This window comes from Lipophrys pholis (genome assembly GCF_963383615.2).
Source record: "Lipophrys pholis genome assembly, chromosome: 8".
NCBI classification, from domain to species: domain Eukaryota; kingdom Metazoa; phylum Chordata; class Actinopteri; order Blenniiformes; family Blenniidae; genus Lipophrys; species Lipophrys pholis.
Genome location: NC_137630.1, coordinates 10,804,669 through 10,822,256, shown reverse-complemented (window position 1 = coordinate 10,822,256; position 17,588 = coordinate 10,804,669). Strand labels below are relative to the sequence as shown.

General features: G+C 40.6%; 2 protein-coding genes across 2 annotated transcripts in view; both read right to left on the bottom strand.

The window, feature by feature from the left end:
• Positions 1 to 17,588, bottom strand: part of espn (espin) — a gene marked incomplete at both ends in the record, with an annotated part of 38,540 nt that overhangs the window by 560 nt on the left and 20,392 nt on the right. The window contains 6 exons of the mRNA XM_080469659.1: positions 1,011 to 1,022; positions 1,749 to 1,828; positions 10,212 to 10,586; positions 10,981 to 11,126; positions 15,456 to 15,509; positions 16,819 to 17,050. Of these exons, the coding sequence (XP_080325785.1) occupies positions 1,011 to 1,022; positions 1,749 to 1,828; positions 10,212 to 10,586; positions 10,981 to 11,126; positions 15,456 to 15,509; positions 16,819 to 17,050 (899 nt within the window). The remainder of the gene's footprint in view (positions 1 to 1,010; positions 1,023 to 1,748; positions 1,829 to 10,211; positions 10,587 to 10,980; positions 11,127 to 15,455; positions 15,510 to 16,818; positions 17,051 to 17,588) is intronic.
• On the bottom strand, positions 6,746 to 8,396 carry LOC308113596 (espin-like protein; the record flags this gene model as incomplete). Its single annotated transcript, XM_080469990.1, has 2 exons — positions 6,746 to 6,817; positions 6,975 to 8,396. 2 exons carry the CDS (start codon positions 8,394 to 8,396, stop codon positions 6,746 to 6,748), a joined length of 1,494 nt encoding a protein of 497 aa, XP_080326116.1.

The following is a 17,588-nucleotide window of genomic DNA, read 5'->3' as shown; positions in this document are numbered from 1 at the left end:
TCCCATCAGTAAAATTGATGCAAATAACATACCTCAAAATATCAAATATCCCATTTCAACACTAGGACTCTCCTTTATGTTTGAGGAAACATCTGATTATCCACTGTACGATTGTCAGTGCGTAACAGTGTCAGCGGCCACTAGATGGGAGTATTGATCTTAGACAGTTTGATAATTTAGAGCAGAACACACAACCCCAATCTCATCTAACATCAGCTGCCCCTGCACAGTTACAGCATGATAACATACAAATAATGTTCATTTTGAAACTCTTGTGTTGTTTTAGTGCACAAAATAGAAGTGATTTGTGAAAATATTCGCATTTAATACATTTTATAAAACAGTTGTTTGAATTTCTTTTTTAAAAAGAGTGCAACCTCAAATCTACATTGCCACTTTGATTCCCTTTAGATGAAATATCTCTGCAATCTTTACATGCATTTAATGTATACTTTCAGCAAATCATTAGTTTCTTTTATCTATTTAATACAGTTTTTGTCTCCTTTGCTATTTTTTATTGATCTTTTTACCAGATTAGACCCTCTAGAGTCTAGTCTAGGATGCTGGTTTACTTTTTTCTCTATAATTCTTAAATGTCAGTGGGATGAAGCAAACTTATTATGGTAATATAAGATAATCCTTTATTTATCTCGCAAATGGAGAAATTTACAGTGTTACAGCAGCAAAGCAGGATAGAAGAAGAAAATCACACAGTACAAAATTAAATTAGATAATAAAATAGATAATAAGATTAGATAGTAACTTAAAATGAGTATTAAAATTAATATTAGCTTCTGGTTCTGAGAAGGTTTAAAGTTGTTCCATTACCGAGAAACTATACTGCTAGCCTTAGGCTCCCTTTAACTAAATAACATTTAGTTTGATTCATTTCGTGTCTTTTTGACCTCTAATTTCATGAACAATTATTGGTTTTGAAGCTGCTTGGTGCTCTTCACTTTGACAACCTGTTGTGTCAGTATTGCCGTGCAGAACAAAGGAAACGTTCTTACCTTTTTTGCTCCCTGTCACATCAGGAGATTGTGAAAAGAAGAGGAAGAAGCGTAAATATCTCAAACAGCAAAAACCTTTCCCCCAGTAAAAGCAAACAATACGTCATTATATGTGATTTTAAAAAAAGGGGACATTACTTACATGCTGAACACTAAGTCTGAAGAATTACAACATAACACCACAAAGATGCACAAAAACTGATTCACGTGATTATATAGGAGGTCATAACTCCTTCAGAACATTATTATTATTTTTTTAAACTTGCAGATTATTTCAAATCTGTCAACTACATTGGCATGTCAAAGTCTTTGACTGTGGCTGAGGAGGTGGAGCAGGTTCTCCTCCAATCCCATGATCAGCAGATCAGCCCCTGGCTCTGCTTCTTCATATGCCGAGGTGCCCTTGGGCAGGACACTAAAACCACAACACGCTCCAAATGGTGTGCGAGTGCCTTGCATGTCATGTGTGTGCATGAGTGTGTGAGTAGAAAGCAGTGAGACGATTTACACTGCGAGAACACGCGTCATACAGTCAGAATATCAGGTGACACTGTAAACATGAGCCACATGATGCAGCTGAAACTTAAATAATGTTGAGCCTGTTGTACAAATGCCACTTAGATTGACTCGGTTTCAGGAGATGTGTTTTGCCAGTAAGACACTGTAACATCTCACAGTGAGTCTTCTGATTATTCCAGGCATGTGTCATGTACGGAGCAGCACTGCATCGCTACTCACCTCTCTTCGTCCATTTTCTTCTTCATCATGTCCCTCCTCCAGGCCGGCATTGATGCCAACCGCGTTGCCTCCTCTTCAGCCTGTAAGCACACAGGGAGGTCCGTAGAGGGACAGAGATAAAGGCCCAGAGCAGTCAGTAATGGAGTTTCACTGTAACTGTAGCTCTGCTTTACATCACCTCAGGTCCAGTCAGACAGATCAGTGCCCAACAAAGAAATGGTTGGTCGGATTTAAGCTGTACGGAATTTCGAAAACATATATTTGGTTAAAATAACTAGAAGTTGTCTTGCCAATTACATAGCTATATATGCTAACTCCTTGGCCTGCCTCACCTTTAAATGAATGTAAGCCTCTTATTATAAACTGCTTTAGACCTACTGAGTGAAAGTTTAGTGTTTTCTGATATCAAAGGTTCGGCCAATGTATTAGGCACAACTGTTGATTTCTATGTGAAAACATCTGTACACGATCATCTAATTTAGGTTTGCTAGGTTGTGGTCAGTGTAAAACAAACCACTTCTTCATATACAGGGCTATTAATAAACCTCAGACTGCATATTCTGATGCAAGCTGATGGAATTGTTTTTACAAAGTAGCAATGAGTTGGTTCCCCCCGTTTCTTTGGTTTCCTCCCACTGCCCAAAAACATGTGTTTCAGTTTAACGCTTGACTCTGAACTGCCCGTAGGCGTGAACGTGACTGTGTGCGATTGTCGGTTTCTCTGCGTTGGACCAGTGAATGGACCAACATAACCTTCCTTTACTCATAATCAGCAGGGATCAGCTCCTGAATGAAGCAATATAGGCACTGAATGAATGGATGGATGGTAGTAATTGAAGTGGTAAGAGCTTTGAAAAAACAAACAAAAAAAAAAGTATCTGTAAAGAAGCTGGAAGACTTCTGACTCACTTGCATATACAGTCGATACGCCCATGTTATAAATGTCCCCTAAATTACAATGGAATCCACATCCAAGTTGTAGTGAGCACTCCTGGAAATACAGTCTCTAGAGGTCATCCAATAACTTGTTAGGACTAAACCATGTGGACAGAAAGCGAGGGTGGAAGTAAAATGAATTTTATGCATTGATTGATTTTAAGTACCCATGTACCCCCAATGTGGCGGTTGGTACCTATACTTTAGATATATGGAGAAAGCAACATAGTGTGTTTGTTAGAAAAGGATTCAGACTGTTATTTACCTCCTTTTCTGCTCCAGATTTACTGTTCCACACCCTTCATCCTAGTGAGAACAGTCCAGTTACTATTGTAAATGCATCTATTAAAGTACATTTTAATATCTCTTTACTTGAGTATTTATTTTTTCAACTTTTTAGTTTAATTTCCTACAGTTAAATGCGAATATCTGTACTTATTGCATTCTTCAAATTGGCTTGTTCTTTGTTTTAACAACCATGAGGACGATTCAGAGTTACAGTCAAAGGATCAAAACAGTAACAGTTATCCAGACTGAAGGTGCAGAAGTTGACAAAATCAAGAATGATCAAGTTCCAGCAGAAATGGTAGACAGCCAAAAACTTTCCGTTTCCATGAGAAAAAAAGCTTTAGTTGAAATTTTTTATGTTTTCTGTAAAATCCACTCACGTCATTACCTGTTTTTATAAAAATCACAAAAGTATCTGTGTCCGTACTAATGATTAAACTGGCAAACCCAAAATGAAACATATTGTATTACAACTTAAATCCCACATCAATCCCTGCAAGACACTACATGCAAACACCTGCACAAAGAAAAGAAAATCTCTGCATGAAACAGCTGATTTGTCTATACATAATATCAACTGTCAGGTTTTAAACGTGGGCTCTCATGGAAGATGTATGAGACTAAACACTGAGCCAACACCGTTGTGTAAAACTAATAAGCATAGCTACAAAAGCAAACAGAGCTCACAAGATGCATTCTTCAACTCTGTTTGAAATAAGAGTGAAATAAAGCCATTTAAGTGCAAAGGACAGATCCACTTGATTGATGTGCACAACCAGTCACCAGATCCCTTTTTTCTCTTTCGGGCTGTAACAGGAGGTGGAGCAGGAGCAGAGAACCAGGGCAGCCATCTTGCATTTCTTATCCTCGCCTGATAAGATACATTACTCTTTTGCATTTCTTTCACTGGTGGATTTCACGTACCCTACCTAACACGAATCCAGGTAAGATTATCTAGGAGGTTAATTTTTAATGATTCCCTCGGGAATTTCAGATCAACAAAGTGGATGAATATTTGCTTGCTTGTGTACTATGTTGTAAATATGTATTGAGATGTTCATAGACTATTTATGACGTAAGCCAAAAGGGTTTTTCAAATCAGCATTGCTGCCGTGTTTATGTTAAAACAGTGACGTCCTGAAACTCCTCCTGTGACGGCGTAAACGGCGTCCTCTGCTCATGTGGGTCATGTTGCATCACTCACATTCATCATGCACACAGCTGTCTGGAGTAATGAACCAGATCAGTGATTATAAACTTCTGACCTCTGACCTCCACGTGGTCAGCGTTGTCATGCCTCCTTAATTTTCTGAAAGGAACAAGTGTTTTTTATTTCAAGCAATGAATGTTTAACAACACGTCACACATTTGAACTGACCGATTGCTGAATTTAGCGGATATTTATTCCCTCTGTTTGAGGTTGTGTTTCGGTTCTTTTGTTGTGCCAACGGACTGTTTCCATGTGAGTCACAGTGTTGTTGATAGCGTTAGCTCGGCAAACATTGATAATAGATGCAACAACAATGCTTCTCAAAAGTCTCTTTCTGTTTCGGGTTTCGACCGCTTCAATAGCTGGATTAGTCTGAAAAAAGAAGTTCTCTGTGATGACTGTTCATATTTATCAAGTCAGTCTTGACTCGTTAGGTTTGATAGAGGTTTTCATGTGCCCAGTATTTGAACAATTGTCGACACTCTTATTTTGAAAGCGACAATAACAATTGAACTTTTATTTGATATTGTGCTTAAAATGTGTTAATGCTCAGTTCTTGTGCAGTGAAAACTGCAGAATTTAATGTTAAACCTGATTTAAAAGGAACTGTAACGTCCATTGTTCTGTTTCTTATTTACAAATTCACCTGATATGTTGTAAACATATTCAAGCCTACATAGATGACTGCAAGTTAACCTGCTGGTTCCCTTTTGAGCTTTGAGTTGATGAAGATTCACTGTAACCGCCTTACGCTTCCTGTAAGCTATAGATAGCATGTCAGCGGGTGGTGTTAAGAGGGTTATTTGGAGGTAATCTCGATGCCACAGAGCGGACACTACGTGGTTCTTCACAAGCCTCACAATGGAGAATCACACATTCATGACATGTGCGCTTCTGTGGCACAGCGTTCATCCACAATGCAACCTTCAACATTTAGGGAATTTTCTTTTACAAAACTGCTGAAATTTAATCACAAAAATGTCAACAAACTTTATTCTTGTAGCAATGTAGAAATCAAATAAGAAATGCAAAATTATTAATGGAAACTTTGCAATGCTGGTCAATACACTCAAATTATAGAGTAACAAAACAATGAAATAAATATTACAAAACAATGATAAAGGCTTATTTGTTGCTTCATTGAACCCAAAATTAATCTGGTTTCTGACAGCATTTTTTCGTAACGTTACCATTCTTATTTGATTTTTGGTAGCTGATTTTGAAAGGCACACAAACCAGGAATGCACAAATATAAAAGCATGGATCTTTTTTGAGCCATCAAACATGTCTAGACAACAACAAGGAAGCTTTATTTCTAGAAAATTTCTAAACATATAAGTGAATCTCCTTCCTTTTTATACCACTTTCAGACAGAAACATGGGATGGGTGCTGTGTGTGTGTGTGTGTGTGTGTGGGGGGGGGGGGGGGGGGGGGGGGTAGTATGAATTAACTCGGTAAACAATTAGGAGAAAGCATGAATATAGGGATGGAACTGACACTTGTGTGAGATATAAATGAGTATAGACTTTCATGTATTGTATGAAAGAAGAAAGCCTACATTATTAATCCTTTTGGGAAAATTATTTCTCTGCATTTGACCCTTGTATTCAGAGTTTTACTGCAGACTTGTGTTTAACTGCTACAAATGAAGCTCAAGAACTGATTCAACACAAACCGACATGCTTCGGCTCTCTGAAAGTTGTCCAGGCAATTATTTACTACTTGAAATGGGACTGACATGAAACCAAGTGTGCGCAGCTTTCCCTTTGATGTTCAATACAAACATGATCAAAACAGCATGACTTTTATGGCAAATCATTTTCTTCAAAAACCAGTTATAACATGGCAATCAATCGTTCTTCATTCAAAAGGCTCTTGGTTCAAAACAATTGAAAATAGTTGTAACAAATGTAATTGTCTTTTATATCAAAAACTCTCTTTTATCCACCTAAGCATATGAAAAAACTTAAGTCAGTGCAGCTAAGATGAAACCCTCTGCGTTGCTGGGGTTAAGTCCTTTATGTGACATGGCCCTAAACACTGACACACCAGATTAGCTGTCTCAGCATGCTTCAGCCTGCAGGTTCGTCTCATACACTCTGCTCTAGATGCACACACTCTCAGGCTGTCCTTTCAGTGTTCCCTTCACCCACATCAGTTTTTAGATATCAAAAAGCTCCGCCTCTTTTTCTTTCCAAAAAGCAAAGCTTCGGTCGATGTATCTGATGATTTCCTCATTACTGAACTCCTTTAGTTCATAGATGACTTTAATAGAGTCTTCACTGCGTTCGTCTCTGGGTGGAGGCTTATCAACACGAGGTTCCTCTGTGAATTTAACAGTGACAGGAGGGACGTCTTTCTTTAAATCTGATCTTGAGCTGTCTGTTGTGGCCTGAGGGGTCTTATCTTTTTGTTTTACATCAGCGGGTTGTCCACTACGTGTGTGATGCTGCTCTGAACTTTGACCATTAGAGATCACAGACTCATTTACTAACATCTGCTCACCGGGTGTTATTTTCTCCCGAGTACTCTCCTGTAATGAGTTGTTTGTGGGGTTTTGCTCTAGACACTGGACATGATCTGATAAACCTTCCTTAGCGTCATGGTGCGATGCCGTGATGTCTGACTGTGAAGCTGATGTGTACGGTTGTGGGGGAGATGCAAGTGGTGTAGACTGTGTATTTGGAGGTGGAGGTGGAGGATGAGAAGGTGGAGGTGGAGGAGGGAGCGGTTCCTGCAATTCCATGATGGACATGTCAGGAGACATAGATTGGAGAGAAGCTGTCATAACCCCGACGCCGTTATTTGAGTCTCCAAAGTACTTAAGCTTTATGTCATTAAAGCCCTCTGCCCAATCCCGCTTCCCTCTCTCGATGTCCTCCATCACCTCCTTGTGAAACTGCCTGATGACCTCCCAGTTATGGCTGCCGAGACGGTCAAACATCTCATAGCACAACAGGTGGCGGAACTTCCGCTCGCTACGGGACATGCTCATTTCCAACAACTGAAAGTACCCTAGCATGAAGAGGTCTAGTGTTAGGCTTTCATAGTTCACAGGCGCCCCGTTGATATGTGGCAGGAAGTGCTCGGGCCAGTAGATCATCTGGGCGCGACTTAGTCTGCGAATCTGACGTGTCGGCACCTGGCTCATGATTGTCCTCCAGTGCCCGATCAGATTCCCTACTACCTGTTTTGACTTCATGAACAGGAGGAGTTTTTCGTCTTCGCTCTGCATCTCCTCACCAATTTCTGCACTAAACTGGCTGTAGTCCTCCCAGTCCACCCCTAAATGATTTCCTTTTCTGCCACTATATTTAGTCCGATAGGATTCAGAGATGGTATACTTCCGCCAGTGTTCCAAGAACAGGAAAACAATTCTTTCTTTCCTCATTTCAATGCATTCCTGGACGTAGCTTACATCTGTCTGTACCTCCAAGCTCCTCGTTAGTTGATCGTTTTTTAATACAGGATCTTCAGAAAGAACCTGGTTAAACTGCTCAATGTTATTCGGAGCCATTATCTCAGAGGGCAGATAAGTCTGGGGAGCTTGAGATGCAACAATAGCTGGTTCTTCAACAAGTGGTAGGACCGATTCCTCCAGAGTGGGTAAACTTCCATTGACATTAGACGAAGAAACACTATCATTATAATTGGTTTCCGGTTGATAACTCGACTCACTTATCACAGGGAGTGACCTCTTGCGTTTGTATACCCTGTTTGCTTGGTTTTCTGCTGCTTGTGAATTATTCTGAATTTCATAATTGGCCTTCAGGTTCTTCACTGATACTCCACATTGCTTTATTTCGTTCTCCACATCCTCCCGTGTTGAAAAGGACTGAGAGCGTCCAATAAAAACCGATCCAGCTGGTTGAGGCTGACTCGTGCTCACACTCCTCGCCTCTCCTTGAGGATATCCAGGACAAATTAGATCAAAGATGTCTATCTCTTTGCCTCCCAGGGTGGCAAGCAGAATGGCCATGCTCTTGAGTAGGTTGGAGATCCTGCTGCACCAGGCAGGAAGGTCTTCAGCTTGGCCATGTACTTGCTTTGGATTTACTGAGAAGTGCCCATGATTGAGAGCAGCAGAAACCGGTAGGAGTTGGTGAAGCTCCCGCTCCAGTGCTTCCAGTTCCCTCTCAACCTCCGATACCTTGTGCATGACCTGCAGGTTCTCAATTTGCTTCTCGATTCTGTTCAGGTCGGCCTCGGTCATGAGTTCCCCGAATGGGCCCAAAATGGCATTGTGGACGTGAGAGTAGTGCCACTCCTGAGGCTGGTAGTGTCCACTTGAAGCAAACTAAATTAGAGGTCAAAAGAGACCGATAGAACAAAGAAAAAAAAAAAGGGGGGGGAGGGGGATTCCTTCAGCTCGAAGTTACTGCTTTGAACACACCACACGCTTTAGTGCAAATCCACCCTAACACACAGGATTTACATGGATTTAGTGGTGCAATGGCACTGCCTCATTATAAGCATAAGACTTTGTACACTTAAATCAAAGAGGGGGGTCTTATGTGATGTGTTAAATGATCAGTATTGGAATAGGTAGAATGCAATTTCAGTCAACAGAAATTATTTAGGGTAATATGTGGAGTACTTCATACAGTGAGATCTCTCACATCTGTACTTGCATTTTTGTCCTTTTTCATCATTTTCTATTAAAAATAACCACACAAATGTTGAGGATTCAGATTAAGCTGCCACTAAATGGTTGATTAATGAGGTTTAACTTTCTCTAATTGAGCACTGCAATACAGCATATCTGTGTTAAATCAGTAATAGATCCTGGCACCAGGGCAAAACAACAATCTACAGCCATCACCAAACAGAAACTGTTGAAACAGCCAACCTGGAGAGGTCTTTCTGAGTGAGGAACTTATTTGGTTATTTTTAATAGGATTATGATTGGTTTACTTAATGAGTTTTACATATAAATAGCAAAAAGGAATGCATTTTCTTTTAAGGATTTAGTTGTTTTATGATGGGTTTTTACTTGTCTTTAATGCAGTGGCTACTACTTGTCGACCTGTAGTGTGAGTGGGCCCAGCATCACACCACTGAATCAGCATGTAAGAACTTGGAGCCGCAGAACTCGATCATCGCAAACCAGCCCACACTGTGAAGCGTTTGGTCAAGTGTGTTAATGCTGTGATGGTCGTTGGAGCCAAGTGTTCAATTCAGTACACTCCAAATCGCCTTGTATCACCAAGAACTATCAACAAAATGAAACATGCACAGAGACGCCTACATTTAAAAAGCCCTAACCCTGTCACGTGGGGATTTGGAGCTACTGGATGATGACATTCATTGTAAGAAAACTAAAAAATAATCCATCTTTTTGTGTGTCTCTGTTTTCTTTAGAGCCATATATTCATAGAATACCTGTTGTAGATCTTTGATTAATACTTTCATTACCTTCAACCAGCCAATCATGCTACTGGATCGCAACAAATAATGCATACATGTCAGCATCAGGTCATGAAAGAGAAATTTCTCCCAGATGGATCGTCCGGGGGTATAAGATTGCAATCCATGGCAGCAATGAATTATTAATCAGTCAATTTTAATTAATGAAATCACATTTTGCTACAGTCCATCTTGCATTTCACAGAGCTGCACAGTGTTCAGATTGCTCGGGTGTAAATTACCAATCAACACCTTTTCTAAATAAACAGAATGTTACTACAGACTGCTGAGCAGAAGGAAAAAGTGCAAAAAGTGGTGGCGCTCATTTGACAACACAAACTCTTTAACTCCCACGTCAAGAAAGCACATCTGCTACATAAATCTGTCAATTTATACTGCTGAGCCGTGTTTAATGCGTCATCCCTGAACCGACAGACAGGAATAAAAGACCATGCAATATTACAAAAGCATTCACTGTTCAAGCTGACACAAAAATCCACACTCAAAACCGCCTTCCAGCTATCCCCTTTGTTTAAAACAACAAAAATTATTAGATGATTGTCTCACAAATGGGATAGCTTAGACAAAACAAAACTTATTGACCTTGAAACACCACTCTTACCTTGCGCTTGTGCTCCTCCTCCTCCTGAATCTTGACCTGAAGCTTGCGCACCATCACCTGCCTCTTCCACTCGGGGATGGCTTTGCCCTGCTCGTCATGAGTGGGCACCAGCCCCTCCACGTCCCCCAGGCTCGTCTTCCTCCCCGACTCGACCCTCGGCCCGCCGCCACTGTTCCCATTGATCACAGAGTTGGAGAACAATTGCTCATTACTTGCCGAGGTTGACATGGTCCTGACCGATCCGGAGCCAGTGGGACTGGGACTGGGGCTTGGGGTGATGGGGGGGGAGTTGACGGACGCATTGCAGGCTGGAGGGGGGGATGACGGGTTGGCTGGCGGGCTTGAGGATTGGGTCTCCGGAGATGCAGTGTTTTCCTGGAGAAGTAAGACGACAAGGGAGTCACAACAGTGGTGGCGTTTAAGCAGTTCAGGTACAAATAAACGGCAAGGGAGCATTCATTGGACATTTGAACATGACAGTGACCAAAAGCAGTTTGACTTGTTTGCCTCCAATTAAATTCTGATTACAGTGATGCAGCCATGAAGCAAACGTTAATGAGGGATTGACCGATCAACAATGATGAGAAGAGGCCTCACAGGCATGTTAGTGGATATATCTAATTGCTCCTTTGACAATTCGATGTCATTTCTTTTGGTTGAATTAATTTAATAGCAGGTGACATATGTGTGCATTTACTGCTGCATATTGTGAAATAAGTACACTGATAAGACAGGTAACAGCAGTGCTGCAGGACGGCCAAGGACCTACATTGCTGCCTGTGGGTCCACTGTTGGAGAACACAGTGGTGTAGCCTTTACTGTGAGGTGTGGGCTTGAGGCTCTTCCCCGCTTTGATCTCTGCCAGCAGCTCTGAGTTGTCGCCAGTGGGGGACATCATGTTGAAAGATTTTGTGCCTGCAGACAAAAGGAGAGTGCAGACGAGTGAAACCGGGCAGAGAGACGAGACAGAGGGCGATAGAAGCAGAGAGAGTGAGAGATACACTCAGAAAAGGAGAAGATGGCATTTCACTGTTAAATATTTCATCCAATCAGCTGGGTAACAATGCTGACTTGGAGCGTGTTGGACAATGACGGCAGGTCATTATAGCATACCAAACCGTGGTCTTTCAGATAAAAACTGGATATGTTTCTTTGAAGATGTGTCTACATCAATGAGCATGTGCCTTTGTACCTCTTGGGGCAGTGACATGTTTCTCATAAAGCAACAGTTGAATCAGTCTGGAGGGAGAATTAAAAACTATTCCACCACAGTGAGTCCACAAACTTTCTGTAGATGTTACGTAATCATTAATATGGAGGAAAGTTGAGGCTGAACTTTTAAAAGTGTAAACATTCACCTGTTATTAACCTGAATCTGCTGACAGCAACAAAGTTAAAATACTTCATAATTGACCTGTATTTGTTTAAGCTGTTAAAAGGGAACTTTTCAGGCAGATTACACAAAGTTTGAAGTCACAATGGTGTCTGTACAACCACTGTAATATTACCACATGAATATAACACATGAATAAGACACTAATACAGTCAAACATAGAGCGTAGACAGATAAATAGCAGCTTATTTTACCACCGTTTGCACAAATACTTGATAGAAAATGCTCAAATTAAGTCTGACAAAGAGAACAATCAGCTAATACAGCAGCTACTTTTTACAGCATTTCAATGGCACATGATTTTGCCTGAGCACACAGCCGGTGGCTACCTCACCTGTTTGAGTGAAAGTAAACCTCCAATACAGTGAATATCCTCAGTCCCTCATTGTTCACTCATTCTCTACTCATTCAATGGGGGGAAAAAAGTCCTCCCGTAAAAGTGTTCCCAGTTGAAGCGACCACAAAGGTCTAGTTGGACACAAAGAGTGGCTTAGCGTGCCACCCCTTCTCACTCTCCCCTGCTCTTGCTCTCTCTCTCTCTCTGTCTCTCTCTCTGTCTCTCTCTCTCTCTCTCTCTGTGTATCTCTCTGTCTCTCGCTCTGTCTCTCCCTCCTCTAGGGAGAGAGAACAGCTTTCTATTAAAGACCCATCATCGCAGTTGGGGGAAATCTAAAGGAATCATCAGTAACTGAAAGTGACAGCGAGCCATTGGCAAGCCGGCCAGGAATTAACGTGCACACACATGCACACACGCACACTCACACACACACTCGCACACGATCGCCCTTCAATCCGCAGCCTGTCAGTCCACCCGGCTGGACCAATCCTCACTGTGGCAAAGCTGACACACAGCTCAGTCATACATGCATATAGTCACACCTCACATTTTGTGGATTATGAGAGAGGGAGAGAGGGAGAGAGAGAGAGAGAGAGAGAGAGAGAGAGAGAGAGAAAGAAAGAGAGAGAGAGAGAGAGAGAGAGGGAGAGGGAGAGAGAAAGATTTACCTCCCTTGCCCACAACCCTTTCAACAATGTGCTCTCTTGTATAAACTCAACTCTGTGGCCATTAAAAAGCTTTTGGATCAAACAAGAACAACTGAACTTTGACTTACTTGTGACGGCATGTGACTGCTCTTAAAATCCAAACACATTCACTCAGTCCACATGGCCACTCACTGTAATTAAAGCCTTTCTAAAACCAACTGTCTTAAATTAACAAGTAACTGAACAAGAGTAATATTTTTTAAATTGTAGCTCACCTTCACCCAGTTTTCCAAATCAAAGGTTCAACACACATGTTTATAAGATGAAACAAATACACCAGACTGATGTGTTGTACATTGTATAAACACTTGATCAGATGTATTTCAGTCAGAGGTGGTGTGCCTGTGCTAGGTAAACAATGTTTAGGGTTGGGGTGTGGATTCAGTGTAAAGGAGGGTGGAGAACATTTGACAAATAGCTCCTCATAAAAGACACTACTGAACAAAAGTTTTTTCTGCTCTGGGCTATAGCTTTAAAGGCAGTCTAGCTGTGACACCTGGTAACTTCATAAGTGCCCTATAATACATAAAAAAAATAAATAAATAGGGCCCTTTACCTCCTGCTAATCTGTAGAAAACAATTGGTAAATTCTCTCAGTCTGCAGTGTCACGCAAACCTTTTTCAATCGGCCACCTGGTTTGTTGCCGTTGTTTCAGTGAGTGTCTGAGTTGTAAATCCATTTCAGTTGTATACTTCTTTTAACATTTGCTTTCCAGCAGAGCATGGAGAGATCCACCGTCTCTCCTGTGACGAGAGCGTTTCTTGTCAGCCACCTGTTTTGTTGCCGTCATTTCAACAAGTGTCCAAGTTGTAAATTAATCAAGAGCGCCAAGTCTAAGAGAGAGCTACTGGCTCTTAATTTTTACGACCAACAAACTACCCGTTTATTACCTGATTAATGCTGTGGCACACATCAAGCCATTAGTGTATACACACGTGTTCCTTTAGCTCTGAGTGGTTTATTGCTGTCCCGCCATTAGACTACACAAGGAGGACAAATAAATGAGACAGATGTGTATTGATGAGTGAGGGATGCAGATAAAATATCGTAAAGAGGTGCCTAAATCCAATAATTAAGAGTTTACAGCTTAATTGATGTGGCTGTTAATTACCGTGCTCTGTTTGGCCATTTTACACTATAACTGAGTCTTCACTTAAATCGTTACAATAAAGGGGTCGGCTCAAGAGTCGTCATGACAGAATACCTCATACTACTTGCTTTTGGATTATTTCAATGAAATATGTATTACGAGTGAAGGAGCCTTCGCTCCAAAGCCACACTTCCATCATCTTTCAGCTGCTCCTCCATCGTCTGCCTCAATCACACCCTCAAACCTGCCTCCTCCACTGTAACATCGCCTTTGTCTTCCTTCAGTAAATCTAAGAATCTTCTTATGTATCCACTACCTCTCCTCAGCACTTGTCCAAACCACCTCAACAGGGCCGCAGTAGCTTCCTCTCTAAACTGCTCTGCTGTCCCTCTGATCTGTTCAGTTTTAATCCATCATGATCAATGCCAATGAAAATCTGCACGTTCATCTCAGTCACTGTGTTGAAACCAGACATCACAGCCGGTTTCACCACGTTCTGACGCTGGGAGACCCAATTTATGAAAACATGCTGGGACTTACTAACATGCCAACATTAGCCAGAGGAGAAACACTGTGGAAGACAAGATTTGGACTGATGGGCAAAATTGAGTCTCAACAAAATTGTAAGAGAAAACATGTCCGTTAATTGATATCTGAATATTTCACAGCATTTTTTACTTTGGAGGATTTGTTAAAAACGGCATAATGTTAAAATTACTTCTACTTTTCCAAAGAGCTTTTAGGTATTTTGAAAAAGTCTTAAATGTAGACCTTTTCAGAATAAAAACCTTGGGTTTGTTATTTAAAGGACGTGATCTTTTAATTGGTCAAGCTCACGTGACTTTAAACTAGTCTGTATGTGGCCTCTGAAATAATAAGATCTTGACACTCTTGTTTTCCCACTGGAAAATTATCCTAATGTAGTTTCTCACTGCGTTAGAGCACATTATTTAATCATTAAAAGCATTTAACATAGCGGATTATTAATTCTGTGAGCCTGCCTCTTTAAGGAGAAAGGCACAAAGTTTACTACAATAGGCGTCTGCTTTGGTTTTCCTCTTCATCTTTTTCTTCGTCATCTTTTTCCTTCACCAAATTTTGTTGAAAACTGGACCACATACACAAAAAGCACATCAAAGTGGAAAATTTGGGAATAGCGTGTGTTAAATTTTGTTAAGGATTCTGCTAACAGTTTCCACAATAATCCCAAAAAACTGCGGAAATTTGAAAATAGTGCGCTATGACTTTTGTTATTGATCCCACAAAAAGTGGTGGGCAGACACAAACTTTCATCTGAAAGTTCCGGTTACTTAATCGCAGTAGTTATTTATATGACTCAAATATATATTACTACAAAGAAAATCCAAATGACTATGCAAAACGTTACCAGGAGTATAAAAACCTGGATCTGGGAGCTGTTTTGAGAAATCCAGGAAATAATTTATGTGGCTCCTGATGATAATTAATAACTAATAACATTTACAGTTTATTTTTCAGTTTAAAAGTGACACACAGCAGCTTTTGGACTCTGTATCGGTGCAGCCACTCAGACTATGTGCTCATACCTTTTACCATAAGTTGGCTTTGATGATGTGGACATAGAGTGAAGTAACCGTTCATATAAAACTGTAAGACAAAACAGATATCCACATGCAAAGCTGAGTGCGTGGGGGCCTGCTGGTTTAGCCAAAGCAGCGGTTTGCAGTCTGTACTTACTCTTGGTCTGTTTATGTGCAACTCCCTCTGCCTGAGAGGCAGAATGATGCCCGCCTTGACAGAGCAGCAGTGAGGACAAACCGCGGTGGGCAAAAAGGGAGGAAAACAAATCCAGAACAAACAAAAGGGAGAAAAACAGGATAGAAAGGGAGCAGGTGAAAGAAGGAACATGACAGACACAACATTATAGGAATAAATATGGAAGGAAGAGGCCTGGGGGATTTTAGAACAGAACAAAATTTAATTGAAACTGTGTTTTGAAAAGTTTTTATTCTTATCACACACTGAACAAACAAAATGGTACCATTTGTTCCAGATTAGTTTTGATGTTCGAGGTTCATGCACCCTTGATATGAATATCCAGTTTTGTTTTATATCTTTATTACTTTCTTTTTAATAACCAAGAATATCTTAATACATTTTGCCATTTGTTAATTTTTGTGGACGGACTGAGGTTCTCAGAGGAATGATTTATGTGAAACCGTAACATAAATTTAATTCACAAGCTTGTGTATTATTATCTCAATCATTTCTATTTGTGCGCAAAATAACTGGTCCTATTTCTCCACAGAATGATCACTCTGTTTCTTTTTAATCAATTAAAATTTTCAAATTAGTGAATAGCACAGTCTTTGTTATTTAATTTGGGATTAAGCGCATTTTCCATTTAAGAATTAGGAATTATTCCCATTGTGTATTTTAGTAGAGTCCAAAGTAAAGCAGTTGTTTTAGTAAAGTATTCTTAAAATGTTAATTCTTGAAGTTGGATCAGCATTTAATAAATTTCACGTTAACGGTTCACATGGGTTCAAGGCGGTACAAAAGGCTTTTTTTTTCTTCTTCTGTGGATAAAGCAGAAATAATTTGTGTCTGGTTGAGATAAATGTAAACATGGCCAGATTATTTTCATATGGTGCGTCCCTTAAAGGCCTATGTATTTTAAAGCCTGATGCCAAGCTTACACAGTTAAAAACACAAACAGTACGCAATAGGTATATCTCCCTATAACTGGAGCGACGAGAACGTTGTCAGACTGCATCATCCAGGGCAACGGGGCACTTAAGGAAATGGCTGAACACTAAACCTGTTCTCAGGGTAATTGTAGCCCTGCATCATTAATTTATAATCTGTTATTAGGAGTAGCAGGGTTGGACTCCAGCTCTATCCAGTGTGATTACATTATGACCATCAATACCACAAGCTCTGCTGTTCAGGAAAGCTTACATAATAATATGCACTTCCTATAAGACTTTACTTTTATTACAGGTTTCAGATGTTTAACAGCAGACAAAAAGCAGGGGAGTAAATTACACAGATATGTTAAAGTGTGGAAAATGGAGAGAAAATAAGTTGAGACACTCACTTCCTGATGAGGAAGACGGACGTCTCTGACTGGTGGAGGTGCTGCCGGCGTAATTCTGGGTGGCTTGAGTCTCCGAAGGCAGTGGAGGAGGAGGAGGGAGCGTTGGCATCGGATTGCTCGGGGGGAGTGGAGGTGGAGGAGGTGGCGGCGGCTGCAGGACGGATTCCTCTGTGGTGCCATTTTCAGCAGTGTGAGCGGGGCTGTCGTTCGATTCCTCCAATAACACCGAACCCTGATGGAGGAGGCGAGAGGGATGAGGTCTGATCGGTCATGTTTATCAGCCATGCTGTTTGATCGTGATCGAGATAAATTAAACATTTACGACAGTTACACATTATCTGAAGAGTAATCTATCTTGTTCTCCTTTCTGATGGACATCCCAATAGCAAAAAACAATAACATCTTATAATGTAAACAAACATTATGAAGTGCAGCATTCATCCAGAACTTGCTGTGTGATCAGTGTGTGAGTTGGGGGGTCTGGGGGGGATTCAATGAGATTAAATTCAAATGTTGGGTGGCTCATGCTCCCACAGTTTTAAACCCCCTGAATTACACTGTTAGACTGTATTTAGTCAACTTCACTTTAACTGCCACTTGAGGTTTGATCATTCAAAAGCACTTTTTAAGAAAGATGATTTTTTTTTCTTCCCTCCATTTATAAACAATCATTTTCCTTCAATATAACAATAATTTAAACACCCATATTTTTATTCTAAAGTTTTCAATTAAACCCTAACTACTGGCAGTGATTTTGTCCAGGCTGAACG